The sequence below is a fragment of the Ceratotherium simum genome, chromosome 25 (assembly GCF_057802395.1).
Source record: "Ceratotherium simum simum isolate JZ-2026a chromosome 25, ASM5780239v1, whole genome shotgun sequence".
NCBI lineage: Eukaryota > Metazoa > Chordata > Mammalia > Perissodactyla > Rhinocerotidae > Ceratotherium > Ceratotherium simum.
Genome location: NC_141924.1, coordinates 12277413 through 12297302, shown reverse-complemented (window position 1 = coordinate 12297302; position 19890 = coordinate 12277413). Strand labels below are relative to the sequence as shown.

The window sequence follows — 19890 nt, the reverse complement described above, 5'->3', positions numbered from 1 at the left end:
CTCCCAGAGAGGCGGGGGGGGTGGAAACTCGGCGGAGACTGGCTCAACAGAGCTAGGGGGCGGGGCGAAGGACCAAGCCAGGCCTTCATTGGTCCCCTTGCCTCGGTTTCGGCCACGATTCCGCCCTTTTCTCCAAGCTCCGTTAGCTCCCGGCCCCGCTCCTCTCCGAGACTCGCCCCCATTGGCCGCAGGCCAGGCCGCGACCCCGCCCCCCGGCGCTTCCGGCGCGCTGACTGGCAGGTGCGGGGGCCGCGCCGAAGGCGTGGAGCGCGCCGTGCCCGCGGAGGGAGAGCGGCGCGGCGCGGCGTGCGTGCGTGCGTGCGGGCAGCCAGCCGGCTGCATGGCGCGCTGCGAGCGGCTGCGCGGCGCGGGTCTGCGCGACGTGCTGGGCCGGGCTCAGGGGGTCCTGTTCGACTGCGACGGGGTGCTGTGGAACGGCGAGCGCGCCGTGCCGGGCGCCCCGGAGCTGGTGCAGCGGCTGGCGCGGGCCGGCAAGGCGGCGCTGTTCGTGAGCAACAACAGCCGGCGCGCGCGGCCCGAGCTCGCCCTCCGCTTCGCGCGCCTCGGCTTCGGGGGGCTGCGCGCCGAGCAGCTCTTCAGCTCCGCGGTGTGCGCCGCGCGCCTGCTGCGCCAGCGCCTGCTCGGGCCGCCCGACGCGCCGGGCTCCGTGTTCGTGCTGGGCGGCGAGGGGCTGCGCGCCGAGCTGCGCGCCGCGGGGCTGCGCCTGGCCGGGGACCCCGGCGAGGACCCGGGCGCGGCCCCGCGCGTGCGCGCCGTGCTCGTGGGCTACGACGAGCACTTCTCCTTCGCCAAGCTGAGCGAGGCGTGCGCGCACCTGCGCGACCCCGACTGCCTGCTCGTGGCCACCGACCGCGACCCGTGGCACCCGCTCAGCGACGGCAGCCGGACCCCCGGTGAGCACGGGGCTGGCGGGGACGCGAGGTGGGGGGGCGACCTGCGCTTTCACCTCCGCGCTTGGGGGTGAGGGGCGGGGAAGGGGCGTCTCCAGGTGACAGGTGGGGAACAGGAGGGATGCGAGGGCGGCCCCCACCCAGCAAGAACCCACGTGTCCACGTCTGGTAATTCTTGCAGCCGCCACCCTGGGAGGAGCAGCAGTGGGGTCCCCGTTGGACACATGAGGAAACTGAAGCCCGTTGTGGCTCAGGGGGTTGCAGGTCCCCGACTCCCGGCCTTGGCCTTCCTGAACCAGCCTCAAAGACTCCTATCATTTTGTCCCACCCACCGTCGGGGTGAGGTTGGAGAGGTGGGGACAAAGCCTGGAAGGATTGTTCTGTGGGAGGTTGGAGCACCATTCCCAGGGGCAGGTTGGAGGCAGGTGTGTGGGGAGCACAGGAGGTGGATGGAGTTTGACCGAGTTGGAGTTCCAGCACCAGGCTCTGTTATTTTGCCGAGTTACATAACCTCCGAGCTTCTCTGTCCTGGGGGTAAAATGGGAATGCTAACCGTGCTAGTTTCATCCGAGGGGAGAGTGATCAGGGTGAGTGCCTGGCACTGGTAGGTGCTCAGGTGATGGAAGTTGTATCCCGAGCCCTCTCATGTTAAGAGCTTTATGAAGCATCTTGGTATCTGTTCTTTTTTTTTTGGTGAGGAGGATCGGCCCTGAGCTAATATCCCTTGCCAATCTTTCTCTTTTTGCTGAGGAAGATTAGCCCTGAGCTGACATCTGTGCCCATCTTCCCCTATTTTGTAGATGGGTTGCTGTCGCAGCATGGTTTGATGAGCAGTGCATAGTTCCGTGCCCGGGATCCGAACCTGCAAACCCTGGGCCATGGAAGCGGAGTGTGTGGACTTAACCACTGTGCCACTGGGCCAGCTTCTGATATCTGTTCTTATTTAGTTTCCACATTACTCTGGAGATGGGAGTTATTGTCCCACTTCTCAGTTAAAGAAACAGAGGCTGCGGGCTGGCCTGGTGGCATAGTAGTTAAGTTCGCGCGCTCCACTTTGGCTCAGGGTTCGCGGGTTTGGATCCTTGGCGTGGACCTACACATGGCTTATCAAGCCATGCTGTGGCGGCATCCCATATAAAGCAGAGGAAGATGGGCACGGATGTTAGCCCAGGGCCAATCTTCCTCAGCAAAAAGAGGAGGATTGGCAACAGATGTTAGCTCAGGGCCAATCTTCCTTACCAAAAAAAAAAAAGAAAAGAAACTGAGGCTAAGAGAGGGGATGTGAGCTGCTCAAGAGCACAGGGACCTGAACTTGGCACTTGTGCTCACCCCCTGCCTCCCCACCCTCCACGGAGAGCTCTTCGGTGCTGTTATCTTGGGTATTCAGACCTGCAGAGGAGGCAGGAGCAGGCGGAGGCTCCTACATCTTGGAGGGTTCAAGTCAGACAAGAGCAGATGGCAGCAGAGGCTGAGAGTAGTGTGTAGATGAGTCAGTACCCCAGCCAGTAGGCTGAGGGCCAGGACGAATCTCCATCACTCCCTCTCTGCTGACCACTGACCCAGACGGTCATTGATACCACATCCTGGGGGGCAGGGTGGTATTGAGCGAAGAGTAGACACAGTATTATGATGCAGTGGCAAGGAGGGCCTAGAGCTGAGGGGATCTGGGAAGGCTTCCTGGAGGAGGCATCGTGCAGGACAGGGTTCTAGGGGATAAAACATGGAACAGGGCTTGGGCCATGGTAGGACCACTTCCAGGCTGGGAATCTATAGTTCTAGGCCTGTCGTAGCTTGGCTGCAGACCTACTTGCTGTGTGACCCCCTCAGTCTCAGTTTTCCCTTAAATCCAAGGGGAGGGCTCTGGCCAGGGCTCCCAGCTGCAGCAGCTCTGCCTGCCCTGGGCCGTGCTATGAAAAGTAAGTTTCTCCCTGGAGGCCTCAGAGCTCGGGGTAAGGCTGTGGGTTAAGAAGCCCCCCAGGGCTCAGGAAGGGTGGTGTGGAGGAGCAGAGGAGAGCCCAGGCCCTGCCATGCCTTCCCCTTAGGTCTCCAGCACCCACCTGGCTGTGCCCGCCTGCTCTGCTGGTTGTTCCCACAGCCTAGAGGGGGAGACAGAGGCTTAAAAACAGCACTGCTGTCCTATTTGTGCCCGACTGAATGGTGCAGCTTTGAAAGTGATATAAAAATATTAATAAAGGCCCCCGTTATGCATAAATCTGAAATGATGCAACTCTCTTGTCCCAGTTTCCCCTCCCCTGCCCCATGGGTCTCCTAAATGGCGTGTTTACCTTGTTAGACCACATGGCAGCCACTTGAGCTGGCAAATAGAAATGCTGCTGTCTTAGGAGCACGTCACCAGCAAAACATGTGACAGCTTGGATGACAGGATGTTGAGAAAAGTGGATGACAGTGGTGTGAGGACAAAGTTCCCTTCGTAGACTCCCCTGCCAGGATGCTCACTCCCCCGGGGCCGGATCTTCGTTGCATTCACTGCTCCGTCCCCACTGCCTGGCTGGTGCCTGGCCTGTAGCTGGGCCTCAGTATATACTGAGTGAACGAAGCAGGACGTCGGGGCCAAGAGTGGTCAGCTCTGTCCTGGTGGGAAAGGAAGTTGCTAACAGAGCTGAGACCGTTCTTGAGCTGAGAACAACACCTTGGGGTGACTCAGTTGAGTCCTTCCCATCCTGGAAGGAATTTCTAACCTACGGGCAAATGGCTTTTCTTTCCTCCCCAGTTCTCAAGAAAACAAGCTGGCAAGCCCTAGGTCAGACGCCAGGGAGAACCCCCAGCGTGTTGCTCTGGGCCAGCTCTGCCCTCATCTTGTGACACTGGGGGAGTTCCTTCTCATCTGGGGGGCCGCAGGGCTGAGGATTCTTGGTGTTTGTGCCCGCATTAACCTTCTGTGCCTTTGGTCATTACTGTGAGAAGGGAGACAGAAGGCCCAGAGCATTTGGGGTCAGCCCAGTCATGTACTGATGAAGGTTTCATAACTGGGGGAGCCCTGATTCACACCATTCGCCAGATTCTGTGGTGTGAATACTCCCACTATGGCCCATTTCAAGCTTCCGATGTTTACTCCCTGTCCATGGAGTTGGGAAGATATGTACACTCCACTGTATGGTGTTTCCATCATGGCAGATGTCAGTAACCCCAAGAGCATAGACAATGGTACAATAATTAGGAACTGATGAGTTCTGAGAATTTCTTAACTTTGTTCTAACATAATTCATGCGATTGTAAGTTCATATAAGTTGACTTTTTTTTTTTTTTAATAATTTTATTTATTTTTTTTCCCCCAAAGCCCCAGTAGATAGTTGTATGTCATAGCTGCACATCCTTCTAGTTGCTGTATGTGGGACGCGGCCTCAGCGTGGCCGGAGAAGCGGTGTGTCGGTGCGCACCCGGGATCCAAACCCGGGCCGCCAGCAGCGGAGCACACACACTTAACCACTAAGCCATGGGGCCGGCCCCATATAAGTTGACTTTTAATAGTGACTTTGTTTAAGGACCAGCCCACAAAATCCCTGAAAATGACACATTCAGCACTCCTGACCCAGTACAAGCTGGCTCAGCACACGACTGGGTCAGACCCACCTGAACGCAGATCCTTCATCTGCCACCTACTAAGCTGTGCAACCCTTATCTGTAAAATGGGGTCCTTGAGCACCCAGCACAGCCCAGGCGCTTTAGACGTGCTTAGTAAGTTGTGATTAGGGGCCAGCCCGGTGGTGTGGTTAAGTTCGTGTGTTCCGCTTCAGCAGCCCGGTTTGCAAGTTCGAATCCTGGGTGCAGACCTACACACTGCTCATCAAGCCATGCTGTGGCAGCGTCCCACATACAAAATAGAGGAAGATGGACACAGATATTAGCTCAGAGCCAATCTTCCTCAGCAAAAAAAAAAAAAATTGTGATTATTATCATCATCATTTGTTCAGGGACATTAGTGTGCAGGCAGAACATTCTGGCACCGAGATGTGCCTGTGGGCCGGGCACAGTGGCCTCATTGTGTGGGGCAGGATGGCACTGGGCTGGGAGTCACAACTCTCCTTCTCTAAACAGCCCTCCTATTGTTAAACACTTGGGCGCCTTCCACAATTTTGCTTATTATAGTTACTGTGGCCATGGACATCTTCAAGCATGTAGCTTTTTGTCTCCAGTTTGAATTCTCTTCTTGTGATCCTCTTCCCGGCGGAGGTGGACTGGGTCAGAGGTGCGAACGTTTCTGTGACCTGCTGTGTTCCCAGTGGGTGGTGCCAGTTTCTGGCACCAGGAGCGCACATTCTTGTAGCAGTAACCACAACTGCTGTTTGCTAAGTGCTTTTCCATTTCCAAAGCACGGGCCCCTCTGATGCCCACAGCGCCTCCTTGAAGGTAGGCATTACTTGGATCCTCCTTTTCCAAGGAGTCCAAGGAAACTCAGAGAGGTTGAGCGGCTTGCCTGAAGGCACACAGCTGCCAGGGTGAAATAGTGAACTTTAGGCAGGACTGAGTGAGCCAGGCTCAGTTACATGCAGTGGCTCATTCAGGCCTTACAAAACACCCATGAGATCAGTGCCATATTAGAGATGGGAAAACTGAGGCCCAGAGGGGTTCAATAGCCTGCCCAGGAAAGGTGGAGATGGAGTCTGAATGCAGGCGTCCAGTTACAGAGTCTGTATTCTTTTTTTTCTTTTTTTTTCTTGAGGAAGATTCGCCTTGAGCTAACATCTTTGCCAGTCTTCCTCTAGTTTGTACGTGGGTTGCCGCCATAGCATGGCCGCTGACAAGTCATGTAGGTCCGCACCTAGAAACCAAACCCAGGCCGCCCAAGCAGAGCACACCAAACTTAACCACTAGGCCACTGGGCCGGCCCCCAGAGTCTGTATTCTTAACCACCACACTAAGACTTGGAAGCAGGCCTTTTGGCTCATTTCAGCGTCTCATTTTAGCCCCCTGATAAGTTCCCTCCCTGAGAATTCCAGTTTCAGGGCCTGGATGCCTTCCTGGCCGCCCACCCCCCCGTACTGACAGAGTCTCCATCTCCCTGCAGGCACCGGGAGCCTGGCTGCCGCAGTGGAAACAGCCTCGGGCCGCCAGGCCCTGGTGGTGGGCAAGCCCAGCCCCTACATGTTCGAGTGCATCACAGAGCACTTCAGCGTGGACCCCGCCCGCATGCTCATGGTGGGCGACCGCCTGGAGACCGACATCCTCTTCGGCCACCGCTGCGGCATGACCACCGTGCTCACGCTTACGGGCGTCTCCCGCCTGGAGGAGGCCGAGGCCTACCTGGCGGCCGGCCAGCAGGACCTCGTGCCCCATTACTATGTGGAGAGCGTTGCGGACTTGATGGAGGGGTTGGAGGACTGAGCCCACCCGGCCTGCAACCGGGGCCCCACCCCTCCCCCTCCCTGATCCCACAGATGGAGGCGATGGGCCGAGGGCCACATTAAGCGCCACCAGCTCCCTGGCCCTACTTTCTGCACCCTGGTGGGGCTGGGACCCAGGGAGGTTTTAGGGCCCTTGTACCCCTTCCTAGCGGTGGCTGGGTGCTCTTTACTGTCCCAGAAGCTGCCCCCCTCCCCCACCGGTTCACCCTGGCCTGACCCAGCCAGGTGGCCCTATTTCCTGCCCTGTGACCTCCCCTCCCTGAAATCTGGGCCCTGATGCCGGCTGAAGATTCCCCCAACCCTGAGCACTTAACCCCCTACCCTGCCCTGGGACTGCAGACCTCCACCTGCCCCTCCGTCCTGGCCTTGGGGTCCTGCTGACCAATCAGAGGTCTAGGCTCCCATGAACCTTTGTTGTCTTGAGCCGTGAATGGACCAGTCAGAAGGCAAATGACAGCCGCACTGATGGGTCCTAAGTGGACCAATTGGGAGCCTAAGTAACAGTGATCCTCTGATGTCCTGGAGCCTGAGTGGACCAATCAGGACACCAGGTAATAATGACCCATTGGTCACTTAGATCCTGAATAGAACAATCCAGAAGTCAGAGAGACAGCGGCCTCTTGACAATCTGGGTCTGACTGAACCAGCCAGGGGTCCAGATTTCTGTTGAGAAATAAGGGTCCAAGTGCTGAAAACACCCCTCCTCCACAGATCACGATCCAGGGGGGCCCTCAGTGGCTCTGGGGGCTTCTGTAGCCAGGAGCCCTGCCCTTCCCTGATCGTGGTACTAGTCCAGTGCTGATGGCGGCCACAGCTCAGGAGGGGGGGCTTTTGTGTCCCTCCATGTGTTGCCAGTGTTTGCTGTGCCACCTCTGCCCCGTGCCCACCCCCAGCTATTTATTTATTTATTATGGTGTGCCAGTGATGGTGGGGGTGGGGGCTGGGCCTCCCCCACTGCCTCCACCCCTGTTGTAACCAGTCCTCCTGGACTTAATAAAGTGTGAGTGGGAATGTGTGTGGGGTCAAGTCTGTGGGCGGGATGGGGCGGGGCAGGAGGAAGAGCTCCCTAGAATGGGCCCACCAAGACGTTCCTCTGCATGAAACGATCCAACCCAGTTCCAGAGTGTTCTTTGTGCAGGAGCATCTTGACTCAATAGCACTTCATGCCTCCCTGAGTCTTTACCTACCAGTTTGTTTCAGTCCTTCGGAAAACCCAGCAAGCTTGTATTCCTCATCCCATTTTACTACTTGGGAACTGAGGACCAGAAACACGACGTTAGCTTACACAAGAGCACACGTCTAGAAAGCGTGCTCCCCTGAGGCAGTATTTGAACCTGTGTCGGCTGACTCCAGGAGGCTGCAGCCCCCTCTCTGTAGAACCTGAGGGGGAGACAGGTCCTCGCTGTCTGGGAGCTCAGGTGAGATGCTGCGGGGGCCCTCCTTCAGGCATCCTTCTCTTGGGGGATGCTGCTGTGACTGTCTGCCCCACCGGCCCCACATCGCTCCATCCCAGTGCCTCCTGCAGAGCAGGTGCTCCGCCATCAGCTGGCAGAGGGGCAGCCCAGAAAGGCCCACAGATGCTGTGTGGGGAGGTGCCGTGGCTGTTCCAGGCCTGACTATTGCTCATTCACTTGTCACTTGAGCTTGTATGGGCCCCTTCCTGCTCAGCCTGTTTCCTCATTTGTAGAGCGAGGGGTGGGACTTCACGGTCTGGAAGACTCTCCCCAGTGAGATTCTCCTTGGGAGAGGGAGTGCTTGATGGAGCTTGGCTGCGTCTTGACATGGAGCAGATGTGCACTCTCGAGACTTCTGGCTGCAACAGAGACTCAGTCAACCTGCTAAGACACAGGGGTCTATTGGCTGCCCTGTGAGGTGGTCCAGCAGCCTCCGGGTGTGTCTCTTAGCTGTGATGCCTTCCAGACGGTGGGTGCCTCTCACTGGACCAGCATCCCAGGGCAGACTCATCGTCCTGGCTGGGGTCACATGCCCATCTCAGAACTGTGCCCAGGGGTGTAGAGCACAGCTCTTGGCCAGCCCGGGTCATGTGCCCCGCTGATGAGGGGAGTGCTTGCCCCCCTGGCCCCACTCTGGACCTCGCAGCCACTCCCCACCTTCTTCCTTGCTGACAGAATCCCGATTTCCTGCAGGGGAGCACATGGTGGGGTGAGGCACCCAGTCCCAGGTAGTGACTCTCTAGTGGCTTAAAGCTTGAGTCTAAACCAGTCATGGTTGAGTCCTTCCAGTGGGTGATTAGTTTAGCCATGGACTTGTGATGCGCTTCTGAGGGGAGGTCTTCTGGGAGATTCTGGGAATGTTTGCCTCACTTTTCAAGGACATGGAGGAAAGACTCGCTTTTCTGGGGTGTGGGTGTGGAAGCTGTTGCAGCCATTTTGTGATCATGAGGTGTGACCCAGCAGATTTCTCTGCTTTGTGACTCTGCTTCAGGTGGCAGAGCAGAAAGATGGGAAGAACTTGTTGGGATTGTTCCCCCCGCCCCGTTTTAATTTAAATGAGTTTCAAACCGACAGAAAAAATGCAAGAACAGCACAATGAACGCCCATATGCCCTTCACCTGGATTCCCAGTTGTTAATATTTCAGGAAGCTGATGGCCCTGATCCACGAAATGAAACAGCTCCTGCGCATTATACCCCCTGGTTTCAGTAGTTTCCTGGTTTTGCCCTCCCCCTATGCTGGTGACTTTCTTCATGACCAGAGGCCTTAGAGGTACTCTCTGTTGTCTCTGCATAATTTTTCCCTTTGGGGTTGGCTTTGAGGCGAGTGGCTGAAGCTCATACTCACTGAAATCTGAGCTTGGCCCAGCATCAAGGTCCCACCCAGCACTTTTTTTATTTCATTTTTGCTGTTACTGATAACCATAACCAAGGGCCTGTACACTTCACTTTTTTCACATTTCCTTATGCATCTGGTAAAGCAGCTCCTGGGGGTTGGAGCCATCTCTAGATTCCACTGGAAACTCTTACCTTCAGTAACTGAGTGACACAGCTTCTGCTCCGGACCAGGGGTGACCACATGGCCGCCCAGGAATCAGAAGTTCCTCATCCCCCGCCCTTTCACCCTTTCTCTTCCCAAACCACATGTTTCCATGAGCCAGGGCCACTCTAGCAAATCCCCTTCTCTGATACCAACTAAGAGGGAAAACTGTTTCCTCCAACCACAGAATACTTCTGACACCGACTGTGGGTTTTCTGCACCAAGCAATTCTGTGGTTTCCTGCGGACACCAACCGGGTGTCCTGCAACTTAATTCAATTCTGCCACTACCCGGAGTTAGCGTGGACCCCACGGGTTAAGGGCGCAGTCCCACAAGACTGCCCTCCGCTTCAGATGCCAGTCACAAGTCCTAGGTTGTCACCTGCACTTCTGACCAACTGGCTATAAATCAGGGGTTCCCACAACCCCCTTCTCAGTTTTGATAATTTGCTCTAGCAGCTCACAAAACTCAGGGACACACTTAGGTTACCAGTTGATTATGAAGGATATGATACAGGATGCAGATGAACAGCTAGGCGAAGAGATGCAGAGGGTGAGGTCCAGAAGGGTCCCGAGTGCAGCAGCTTCTGTCCCCGTGGAGTTGGGTGTGCCACCCTCCCGGCAGGCAGATGTGTTCACCAACTCCGAAGCTTCCCCAAACCTGTAGTTTAGGGATTTTTATGGAGGTTTCATCGTGTAGGGATGATCAATCAGAACTCAATCTCCAGCCCCTCTCCCCGAGGATGGGGGGTGGGGCTGAAAGTTCCAACCCTCTGCTCATGGCTTGGTCTTTCTGGTGACCAGCCCTCATGCTGAAGCCATCCAGGAGCCCACCCGGAGACACCTCATTAGAGCAAAAGACGCTCCTGTCACCCAGGAAATTCCAAGGCACTTAGAAGCCCTATGTCAGGAACTGGGGTCAAAGACCAAATATTAGAACACAAGATGCTCTTAGCACCCTAGCACCTAGGAAATTACAAGGGTTTTAGGAGCTCTGGGTCAGGAACTGGGGTCAGAGACCAAATATACATTTCTTATTATGTCACACTCCGCTTCTAATTTAAACTTTTAATTTAGACAAGTTCCAAACCAACAGAAAAGGCGCAAGGACAGCACGACGAACACCCACGTGCCCTTCGTCTGGATTCCCAGTTGTTAATATTTGCCCAATTTGCTTAATTGCTCTTGATATATATTTACATTTTTAAACTGATTCATTGGAGAGGACATTGCAGATGTAAAGACAGTTCATCCCAAATACTTCAGCTCATCTGCCTAAGCAAGGACTAATCGTGGATTACGGCTGTGCAGAAGAGCATGGACCGTCTCCCCGGCCACAATCCCTGATCAGACAGAAACCCAGATCTTGGATGATTTCATGGAGCCACTGAATTAAGCTGTCCTGGAAACCTCTTAGTGCCAGACTTCTTGTTATACGAAAGTTTTCCTTAATTTTAAAGCAATTTGTTGATTTTTCTGTTACTTGCAGCCAAAAACTCTCCTAATAACACAGGCCCCAGGCCCATGATAGAAAACATTAAAATGCATCCATATCCCACCTTAAATATATATATATAGGGGTTTGTGGGGTTTTTTGCTACACTTTTTCTTTTCTTTTCTTTTTGTGAGATCAGCCCTGTGCTAACATCTGCCAATCCTCCTCTTTTTTTTTTTTTTTTTTTGGCTGAGGAAGACTGGCCCTGGGCTAACATCCATGCCCATCCTCCTCCACTTTATATGGGATGCCACCACAGCATAGCTTGCCAAGCAGTGCGTTGGTGCGTGCCCGGGATCCAAACCGGCGAACCCCGGGCCACCGCAGCAGAGCGCGCTCACTTAACCGCTTGCACCACCGGGCCGGCCCCGTTACACATTTTTCAGTTGTGTGTGTGTGTGTGCGGAAGATTAGCTCTGAGCTAACATCAGTTGCCAATCTTCCTCTTTTTGATGAGGAAGACTGGCCCTGGGCTAACATCCGTGCCCATCTTCCTCCACTTTATATGTGGGACGCTGCCACAGCATGGCCTGACAAGGGTGCGTAGGTCCACGCCCGGGATCCGAACCCGCGAACTCCAGGCCGCCGAAGCAGATGCTGCGCCACCAGGCCAGCCCCTCAAGGTATTTTTATACTTTTGTTTTAGACGTTATTTGGCTGTGGGGATCTAATTTAGGGGTGACCAACCTCTAGGAATACGTGGGACACTTTCTTTTTTTTTTTTTTTTTTTAAAAGATTTTATTTATTTTATTTTTTCCCCCCAAAGCCCCAGTAGATAGTTGTATGTCATAGCTGCACATCCTTCTAGTTGCTGTATGTGGAACTCGGCCTCAGGATGGACGGAGAAGTGGTGCCTCAATGCACACCCGGGATCCGAACCCGGGCCACCAGCATTGCAGCGCACGCACTTAACCACCAAGCCACAGGGCCGGCCCGGGACACTTTCAAAGTAAGTAAATTCAACCTACAAAATTGTTTTCGAATGTAATACAGTTTTTATGACTACCAAGTTTTAAGTTGGAGCACAGTAAACACTTATGAATTTCAGCTCTGCAATTTTAGTATTTTGGAGCCAACACATTTTTTTCCTCAGGTCTCAAATATTTTCTAAGCTCTTAAAAAGCTCTTAGTTTCCTGTGAGTCTATAATTATTTCAAAAGAAAATATTAAAAAAAAAAAAACAGAACGGACTCATGCCTGAGCCCTGGAGGGCTAATGAATGACAGAGTCTGGACCCTGCCCAGACCTCATATGAGAGGAAGAGCGGGTCCCCAAAGGCAAGCAGCGGCCTGTATTCAGAAGGGGGACAGACACCAGGTGGGAGGGCGAGAGTGACAGGTCCACTGTGTTTGAGGAGGAGGCTGTCTGGGCAGGGGGGACAGCACCAGCAAAGGCAGAGGTGAGAACGGATCAGCAGGTAAGTGGGGGAGGGCTCTCGCACAAACCAGCTGGAAAAGTGCCTGAAGTTGGGGGCACCCCCCACTAGTCCTTCCTACCCTTCATGGAGCAGGATCCAGAAAAGATCGTTCTTGAGGTCCAGGTACCCCAGGAGCACAGTGTGCTTTCCCTGGCTTAGGAGATGAAAGGGCTTCAGCGCTAGCTCCCTGTGTGACCTTGGCCAAGCGGCCACTCTTGCTGCTAGTTTCTGCATCATTAAATGAAGGAGCAGGTCAGGTGCAGTATCTCTGCAGTCCCTCCCTGCTCTGACTTCTAGGACTCTGGAGCTGGCTCTGATCAGCCCCACCTTCCCGGGCCAGGCCAGCCAGGTCTGCTGGGGGCTGCGGATGGTATCCTCGTGGGCCTGGCAGCCCTCCCCACCACTGCCAGCTGGAGGAGACGCAGCCTTCACAGAGAAAGAGCAGGAGCGGGCAGGGCAGGAGGACGCAGGCTAGGAAGGGCCTGGATCCCCAGTCCAAACGAGCTGCGCTCATTTCTCACGGCAGCAGCCAAGGTCCAGCCCGCAGGACCAGCCTGTAGAATAGAGGAATTCCAGAGAGCTCGCCGCCTCTGCTGCAGGGCGGTGAGAGAGGAGGAGAGTCCCCAGGGTGGGGGGCCTTGGCCTTGGGGGGTACAGGAGAGAGAACTAATGCTGAGTCCCACACATCACTCTTGTAATCTTCCAACCAGCTGGTGAGTGGGTAACATTCCCACATCCCCGGCCTGGAAACGGTTCAGAGAAGTCCAGGACCTTGGCCACAGTCACAGCCAGGCAACCCCAAATTAGGACTCGCCTCTCTTCTCCCAATTCTAACGTCAGCTTCGTTTCTGCACAGTTTCCCTGTGCAGACGTTCAACCCAGTTGGCAGACACGAAGCAGCGGGGAGGTGAGGAGGAAATGAGATAATGTATGAAAGCACGGCGCCGGGCACAGGGCCTGGCAGATAAGTGGGCGCCACCACTAGGAGACCCTGAGGACGGGGTGGGAGTGGGGTCACAGTGCACCTTGTCCCTGCCTCCCCCAGGAAAACCACAGTCCTTGTTATAGGGGACCCAGAATCTGGAGAGACTCTCTGCCAGCCTAGGCAGGAGGGGACTGTTGGGGATGAGGTGAGGGTGGGAGAGCCTGGGAAAACAGACAAGAGGGAGGCTAAAACCTTCTAAGACTGTGGAAAAAACAATCATCTATCGAGTACAACAGACCTGAACTCCACCCTGTACTAACCTTGTGCAGGAGAGCAGGGTTTCACCTCCCCAATTTACAGATGGGGAGACTGAGGCAAGCAGGGAGAGGCAACTTGCCAGGATGCCCTGGGGAGGGCATGGCAGAGCCAGGACCAGAATCCAAGTCTCCAGACTCCCAAAGGGGCCTTTCCACGGGGCCTATTCACAATGCCATGCCCCCTCTCTACCAGCCCTCAACTGGCCGGACCCTGGAGGGGAAGAAAGCAGCCCCTCATCCAATAGCAAACACTTCCTGGTGCTGGGCCAGTCTTCCAGGTTGGGGGAAGAATGGAGGAGCAGCTCTTGGGGCCCCGGGAGCCCCACTTATGGGCTGGAACAGGCAGCCAGGCCCACCTGATGGCAGTTGGGTAAGGACTGTGCCTGAAGCACCTCTGGTCCCCGGGCAGGACTCCTGCTGAAATGCCGCCATTTCTCCATCAGATGGAGAGGGTGTCTGGGCCCTTGGAGGGGGAGCACAGAGGAAAGGCAGCAGAGCTGGCCCCACCCGCCCCTGCCTATGCTGAGGTTTTGGGGAGGCCCTGGAGGAAAAGTGAAGCAGCTGCAGTTGGTTTCTGAGGCAGCCCGCTTGGAAGGGAGGAGGGGGGAGGGGCTTGCAGGGGGTGAGGCCCAGCCTCCTCCCCAGGCCTTCCCGTGGCCCCGTGCACTCCCCACTCCTCCTGTGCCAGGGTGGGCTTCAGTCCTCGGGAGGAGGGTGGGCTGGGGAGGCAGCGGAGGGCAAGGCTGGTTTGCTGGCCTGGCCTCCAGATGTGAGTCACTCCTGGTCTGCATCTTCCTCCCTCTTCGGTGCTGGCAGTTTCAGAAGGGGGATGGCAATGAGGAGAAGGAGGTCCCATTGACAACTCCCCTAGCAAGCCCCCTACCTCGCCCAGTGCTCCCCATGCCCCTCTCCCCACTGGTTCCTGGGTGCGAGGTGAGTACCCCTCCGACCCACCCTCAACTCTATTGCTACACTGATCTTCCCTGCAGCCCAAATCTGGCCTCAATACTCACCCTCCCTATAACCTTCTGTGGTTCCCCAGCACCCTCAGATAAAACAATGTCCAAGCCCCTCAATGAGGCCCTTCATGATCCAGGTACTCCTGGCCTCCCAGCCTCATGCGCCATCTTTCCCCAGCACACCCTGAACTCCAGCCATGCCCCGATGCTCACAGTCCCTAGACCCATGCTTTCTCATTTCTGAGCCTTTGCCCATGCTGGAACACCAGTCTCTCCTTCTGCACTCATCCTTCAAGACTCGCCTTCTTCACATTCTGGACAGTCTCCACCCCACCGTGGTGCTTGCTCATGACTTCCCTTAGAGCCAGCATCACACCAGTTCTTGGTTAGTTTCATGGCCAGATTCTGCCCCAGCAATGGGCTACCTGAGCAGGGACTGGGAGGGTTTCATCTTGGAATCCTCTGAGGCCAGCTCAGGGCCAGGACACACGGTAGGTGCCCAGTAAAATATCTGCTAACCGGTTGGGGAAAGGAAAGGCCTGGCCTTGGAGGCAGAGATGTGAGGAGAGTGGGCAGGGGGTGCCCAGAGCAGGGACCCCCAACCCCTCCTGGCCTGGCCCACCCTGGGCCCCCTCCCAGGCCTGACCCTCTCAGACAGGTCAGAGCCTGTCAGGCAGGGGCTCTTGGAGGATCCCCAACCAGCCCCTCAGAAGTGCTGAAGCCCGAGGCCTGAGCCCCAAGTCTGGCGGCCGCATCAGGCCTGGCACGGGCCCAGCACAGCGGCAGACACGAGCCCTGCTTCCGGGGGAGGCCAGGGTGGGGCCTTGTGGTTAATGGGTCCCGGGCCTCTGCAGAGGTCTGCAGAGCGGGCCACGCCCTGGTCCCTGCCAGGGGCAGCCTCAGGAGCCCCAGCTCGAATTCCCTGAAGGACCCTGCACCCCCTCAGCCATCTTCTCTGGGTACCCCCTGAGCTCAGCCTGCTGGCCCCAGGCCCCCTTCCCGCCAACTCCTGGGCCTAGCTCATCCTCAAACTATTTTCCATTGGCTTCCCCCAATCCCCACCACAGCACAATTTATGGGGGGTAGGGAGGGATGAAGGAGAACGGGAGGTGGAGCCTGGACCCTGGAGGAGTGACTAAGAAGGAGTGGGGGGGTGTCCACTCTGATTGGTCACCTCTGCTCCAGAACCAGCTTCAGAATTCCATTGACTCTGCCTCCAGTGGCCCCCATCCCTTTCCTGACTTACAATTGGCTGAGCTTCCAAGGGGCGGGGCTCACCAGGGTCTGGTCCAGTTAAAAGGGCGAGAGCCGCCCAGGGCCCATCTCTCCGGTGGAGTCTTCAGACAGCTGGTGCCGCAGTCCCCAGGAACATCCTCGAGTCCTCAGTCATGGCTTGCGTGAGTGTGGGGACCCCGCCCCAAGGCCCAGGGATGGTGGGGGCAGACAGCCAGGGGAGAGTGGGGGCAGATCAGGATCTGGGTTCTAGTCCCCACGGTGTGGTCCTGAGCAAGTACCTTTTCTTTTCTGGGCCCAGTGGCCGCATCTGTAAAATGGGGGTGGGCGCCATGGTCCCCCAATGCCTTCTCTGGCTTAAGAATTTTCTGATTCCTCCAGGGTCTGACAGCACAGTTTTTTCTGCCAAGGTCTGACATTTCTGCAGCTCTCTGAGAAATGGGAGTGGGAAGGGTGTGGCCAACTGGGGGGGGGCACTTTGGACTCCCAGGCCACTGTTCCTTCCCCCTCCTCCTCCACTCCAAAGAGCCTCCTGTCCCCTCCCCCCTGCAGCTGTCCCCAGTTACCAGCCAGGGCAGAGTCACCCTCTGCTCTAGAGAGCTCTGAAAAGTCGCCGGGATCTGAGAGGCTGTCTGGGAGGGGGCCTGCCTGGGTTAGTGGGTGGAGGGTGGTTCTGTCCAGGCCGGTCAGGCGAAGGCTGGGGGAATTCCCCACCACCCACTCCCACAAGCTGGGAGGTCAGGAGCTAAGGGAGAGAGAAGGAGGCAAGAATCTTCTAGGCCCCAAGGGAAAGAGTTCAAATTTCTGGCAGAAGGAACCACTCGCACTGATTAAGCTCAGGGCTCAATCTTGTTAACCCTAAGCCAGCCAGGCTGCAGACTCCAGCTCTTGGCGGCTCTCCCCTTCTGCAGAGGGTGCAGAGCTCCTTAGGGGTCTCCTCCCCAGCCCCTGCACCTCTCTGCACAGAGGAGCCGGCTCCAAGGGGCTGGTTGGGGATCCCCCAGCTGCAGGCCTCTTCTTCTCCAGCAGAGGAGCAGACCCCTTCGTTTACCTTGCTTTGCCACCAACTCGCAGTGTGACTCACCCTGAATCTGGTTTCTCTCCATCTGTTAAGTGAGGCGATGGGGCATAGCACCCTAGGCCACTCTGAATCCAAAATCCCCAAGCTGAACTGCACAAAGTTCTAGATCTTGGCTTCTAGAACCTCAGTTGTGTTACACACAGGAAACCGACCTGGTTAGGAATAGGCACTTGCCCAGGGCCACACAGAGAAAGAGAAGCTAGAACTGGCACCCAGGTTCTCCAGGCTTCCAGCTGGCCTGGTCAGAGGATCCAGGGTGGGGACGACCTCCGCCCCACCCCACCCCACCCTGGACAGGGTCTTCTGACCGGCTGGGTGTGGTCTTGTCTGCGCAGGGTCTGGTCGCCAGCAACCTGAATCTCAAACCCGGGGAGTGCGTCAGAGTGCGGGGCGAGGTGACCCCCGACGCCAAGAGGTGAGGGGGCGAAGGCGGGGCGGCGGGGGATCGGAGCCCGAGGGCCCTGCCCCGCGTCTGGTAGGTGCGTGGCTGGCCAGGCCCCGCTCCTCCCTGGGGGGAAGGGGTTAAAGCCGGCGGCCGCTGAGGCTGCGTTGTCCAGATGAGTCACTTCCTCCGCAGGGTCTGGACCATTCCTCCGCCGGCACCATTGTCGCCCCCTTCCCTCCAGCTGGAGCCTCTTAAACTAAACCAGCTGCGGCCTCACCTACCTTGGCTGCCCCCCCCACCCCGGCCCCCGGCCCCCGCTGTGGGCGGGACCTGAGGCTGCGGGGGACGGGAAGAGGGGATGGGAGGGTGTCACTCCCTGCTCTCCTCTGAGGTCCCTCTCTCCTGCGTTCCTCACTCACTCAACCTTTCATTCCTTCGTCCTTCCTTCACCCATCAGTAATTCAGCAGCAACCATGTGACCTTGGACCAGTCACCCGACCACACCGATCCTGGGTGTTAATCAGTTAATGGGGGGAGAGGTGGTTGTGTAGAGGCAGTGAGATGCTGGGTTTCTCAGTAAGTGTGCTGATGACCCCGATAACGCGATAAAGAGTTGCACATCCCCTGTGCGCTGTTCATATGATTCTTAGGAAGCCCTCGGAGCTGGGCGTGGCTCTTATCTCCACCCGGCACATGTATTATTAATTATTATTTGTTCATTCGCTGCCTCATGGTTATTGAGCACCTACTGTGTGTCGTGCATCATGCCGGGCACCAGGGGTACAGAGATATACAGGACAGACAGGACCTTGGATCAGTCACCTGACCACACCGATCCTGGGTGTTAATCAGTTAATGGGGGGAGAGGTGGTTGTGCAGAGGAAGTGAGATGCTGGGTTTCTCAATAACGGTGCTAATGACCGCGATAACGTGATAAAGAGTTGCACACCCCCTGTGCGCTGTTCATATGATTCTTAGGAAGCCCTCGGAGCTGGGCGTGGCTCTTATCTCCACCCGGCACATGTATTATTAATGATTATTTGTTCATTCGCTGCCTCACGGTTATTGAGCACCTACTGTGTGTCGTGCATCATGCCGGGCACCAGGGGTACAGAGATATACAGGACAGACAGGACACTTGCCCTCCCGGAGGTCGCCATCTAGAGGGAGTCTCCGACCTTGACCCAAGGGGCTGGGACACAAACTAATGTTTGTGAGAGCCTTGGCTGTCAGCCCAGCAAGACTCTAAGAGGGCCTTCTTGTGCAGCCCCCATTGTGCAGAGGAAACTGAGACCCAGAGAGGAGCAGGGACTTGCTCAAGGTCACACAACAAGGAGGTGGCAGGGCCAGAACTAGAATCCAGGTTTCCTCCTCCCCGCTAAGGGAGTCCTCCCGGCTAGGAGTATTAGTGGGGTACCGAGCGGTGCCGACCGCGGGGGCTGCAGCAGGCTGAGGAGGCCTCAATCCCACCTGTTGCCCCTAGCTTTGCGCTGAACCTGGGCAAAGACAACGACAACCTGTGCCTGCACTTCAACCCTCGCTTCAACATGCACGGGGACACCAACATCATCGTGTGTAACAGCAGGGATGGCGGGGCCTGGGGCGCCGAGCAGCGGGAGTCGGCCTTCCCCTTCCAGCCCGGGAGTGTCGTGGAGGTGGGCTGGGGCTGGGGGCCAGGGGCAGGGTGCTGCGGGGACTGGGGCGGGGCTGGGTTTAGTGGCCAGAGACCTAGGTCCCACCATGCCCTCCCCACCTTTCCCCCCTCTCCCCTCCTGTCTCCCCCCTCACCTGCTGTGTGATCCCAGTGAGTGTTGTCCCCTCTCCCAGCCTCAGCAGCTCACCCGTGAAGTGGGGTCAGGGCCGCGTGAGGAAAGGGCTCGGGGAGGGCCCGTAACCTGCCGCCGTCGCCCCTGCTGTGGGGTCCACGCTGCTCACTGCCCTTCTCCACCGCCAGGTGTGCATCTCCTTCAACCAGGCGGACCTGACCATCAAGCTGCCAGACGGATACTCGTTCAAGTTCCCCAACCGCCTCAACCTGGAGGCCATCAACTACCTGTCAGCCAACGGCGACTTCAAGATCAAGTGCGTGGCCTTTGAGTGAAGCCAGCTGGCCCATGGCCCCCAATAAAGGCAGCTGCCTCTTCTCCCCCTGAACCAGCCTCCTGTGTGTGGGGGGGTGAAGAGGGGGGTTCCGCCAGCACCCCCAGGCTCTGCCCCTTCCTGCACTTCATTCACTTCCTCAATGCACTAAGTGCCAGTGACATCTCCTCCCCTGGGTCCCCTGGGCCAAGCAGAGGGCTCAGGACACGGTAGAGGGCTCGGTGACTACCAGATAAGACCCAGTCCCTGCCCTCAGACAGCTCCCAGCCCAGCGGGCCCCAGCACACAGTAGGTGTCCAAAAGACGTTGAATAAAGGAAACCAGGGGCCAAGAGGCCAGGACAAGATGGATCCATGCCCTGGTGTCCGGGGCAGCACAGAGGGGGGTGGAGGGAAGGATGACTGGGGTCCCTCTCATCTGTTTTCATGAGCTAGAAAGAGAGCTGGTTCAGACAGTGTGGGGCTACCAGCTGTGTGGCCTTGGGCACATTAACCTCTCTGAGCCTCGATTTAGTCATCTATACAAGGCGATACCAGCACGTAGCCTATCGTAGGGTTGTTGTGAGGACTCAATGAGCCGTGAGGAGGAGGACAGATTTAGTGGCTGGGAAACGCTTAGCGGGTAGTGGTTTCCCGTCCCAGCTGCACCACCTCTTGAGATGTTATTACCCCAATTTGAAGGGGAGGGAACAGGCTCTGGGTAATGACATGAC

General features: G+C 56.7%; 2 protein-coding genes across 2 annotated transcripts; both read left to right on the top strand.

The window, feature by feature from the left end:
• Positions 1 to 302: 302 nt before the first annotated feature.
• PDXP (pyridoxal phosphatase) lies at positions 303 to 7285 on the top strand. The gene is made up of 2 exons (XM_004418123.3): positions 303 to 914; positions 5938 to 7285. Exons 1-2 carry the CDS (start codon positions 341 to 343, stop codon positions 6252 to 6254), a joined length of 891 nt encoding a protein of 296 aa, XP_004418180.1. The 5' UTR covers positions 303 to 340; the 3' UTR covers positions 6255 to 7285.
• An 8380-nt stretch (positions 7286 to 15665) lies between these two features.
• LGALS1 (galectin 1) lies at positions 15666 to 19232 on the top strand. The gene is made up of 4 exons (XM_004418124.3): positions 15666 to 15776; positions 17029 to 17108; positions 18562 to 18733; positions 19033 to 19232. Exons 1-4 carry the CDS (start codon positions 15768 to 15770, stop codon positions 19177 to 19179), a joined length of 408 nt encoding a protein of 135 aa, XP_004418181.1. The 5' UTR covers positions 15666 to 15767; the 3' UTR covers positions 19180 to 19232.
• The last annotated feature ends 658 nt before the right edge of the window (positions 19233 to 19890 follow it).

Bases quoted from the DNA above. Each gene is read 5' to 3' on its own strand.
- PDXP (XM_004418123.3), top strand. From the start codon at position 341: ATGGCGCGCTGCGAGCGGCTGCGCGGCGCGGGTCTGCGCGACGTGCTG. The intron at 915-5,937 runs GTGAGCACGGGG...ATCTCCCTGCAG, and splicing joins CGACGGCAGCCGGACCCCCG to GCACCGGGAGCCTGGCTGCC.
- LGALS1 (XM_004418124.3), top strand. The intron at 17,109-18,561 runs GTGAGGGGGCGA...TGTTGCCCCTAG, and splicing joins GTGACCCCCGACGCCAAGAG to CTTTGCGCTGAACCTGGGCA. The intron at 18,734-19,032 runs GTGGGCTGGGGC...CTCCACCGCCAG, and splicing joins AGCCCGGGAGTGTCGTGGAG to GTGTGCATCTCCTTCAACCA.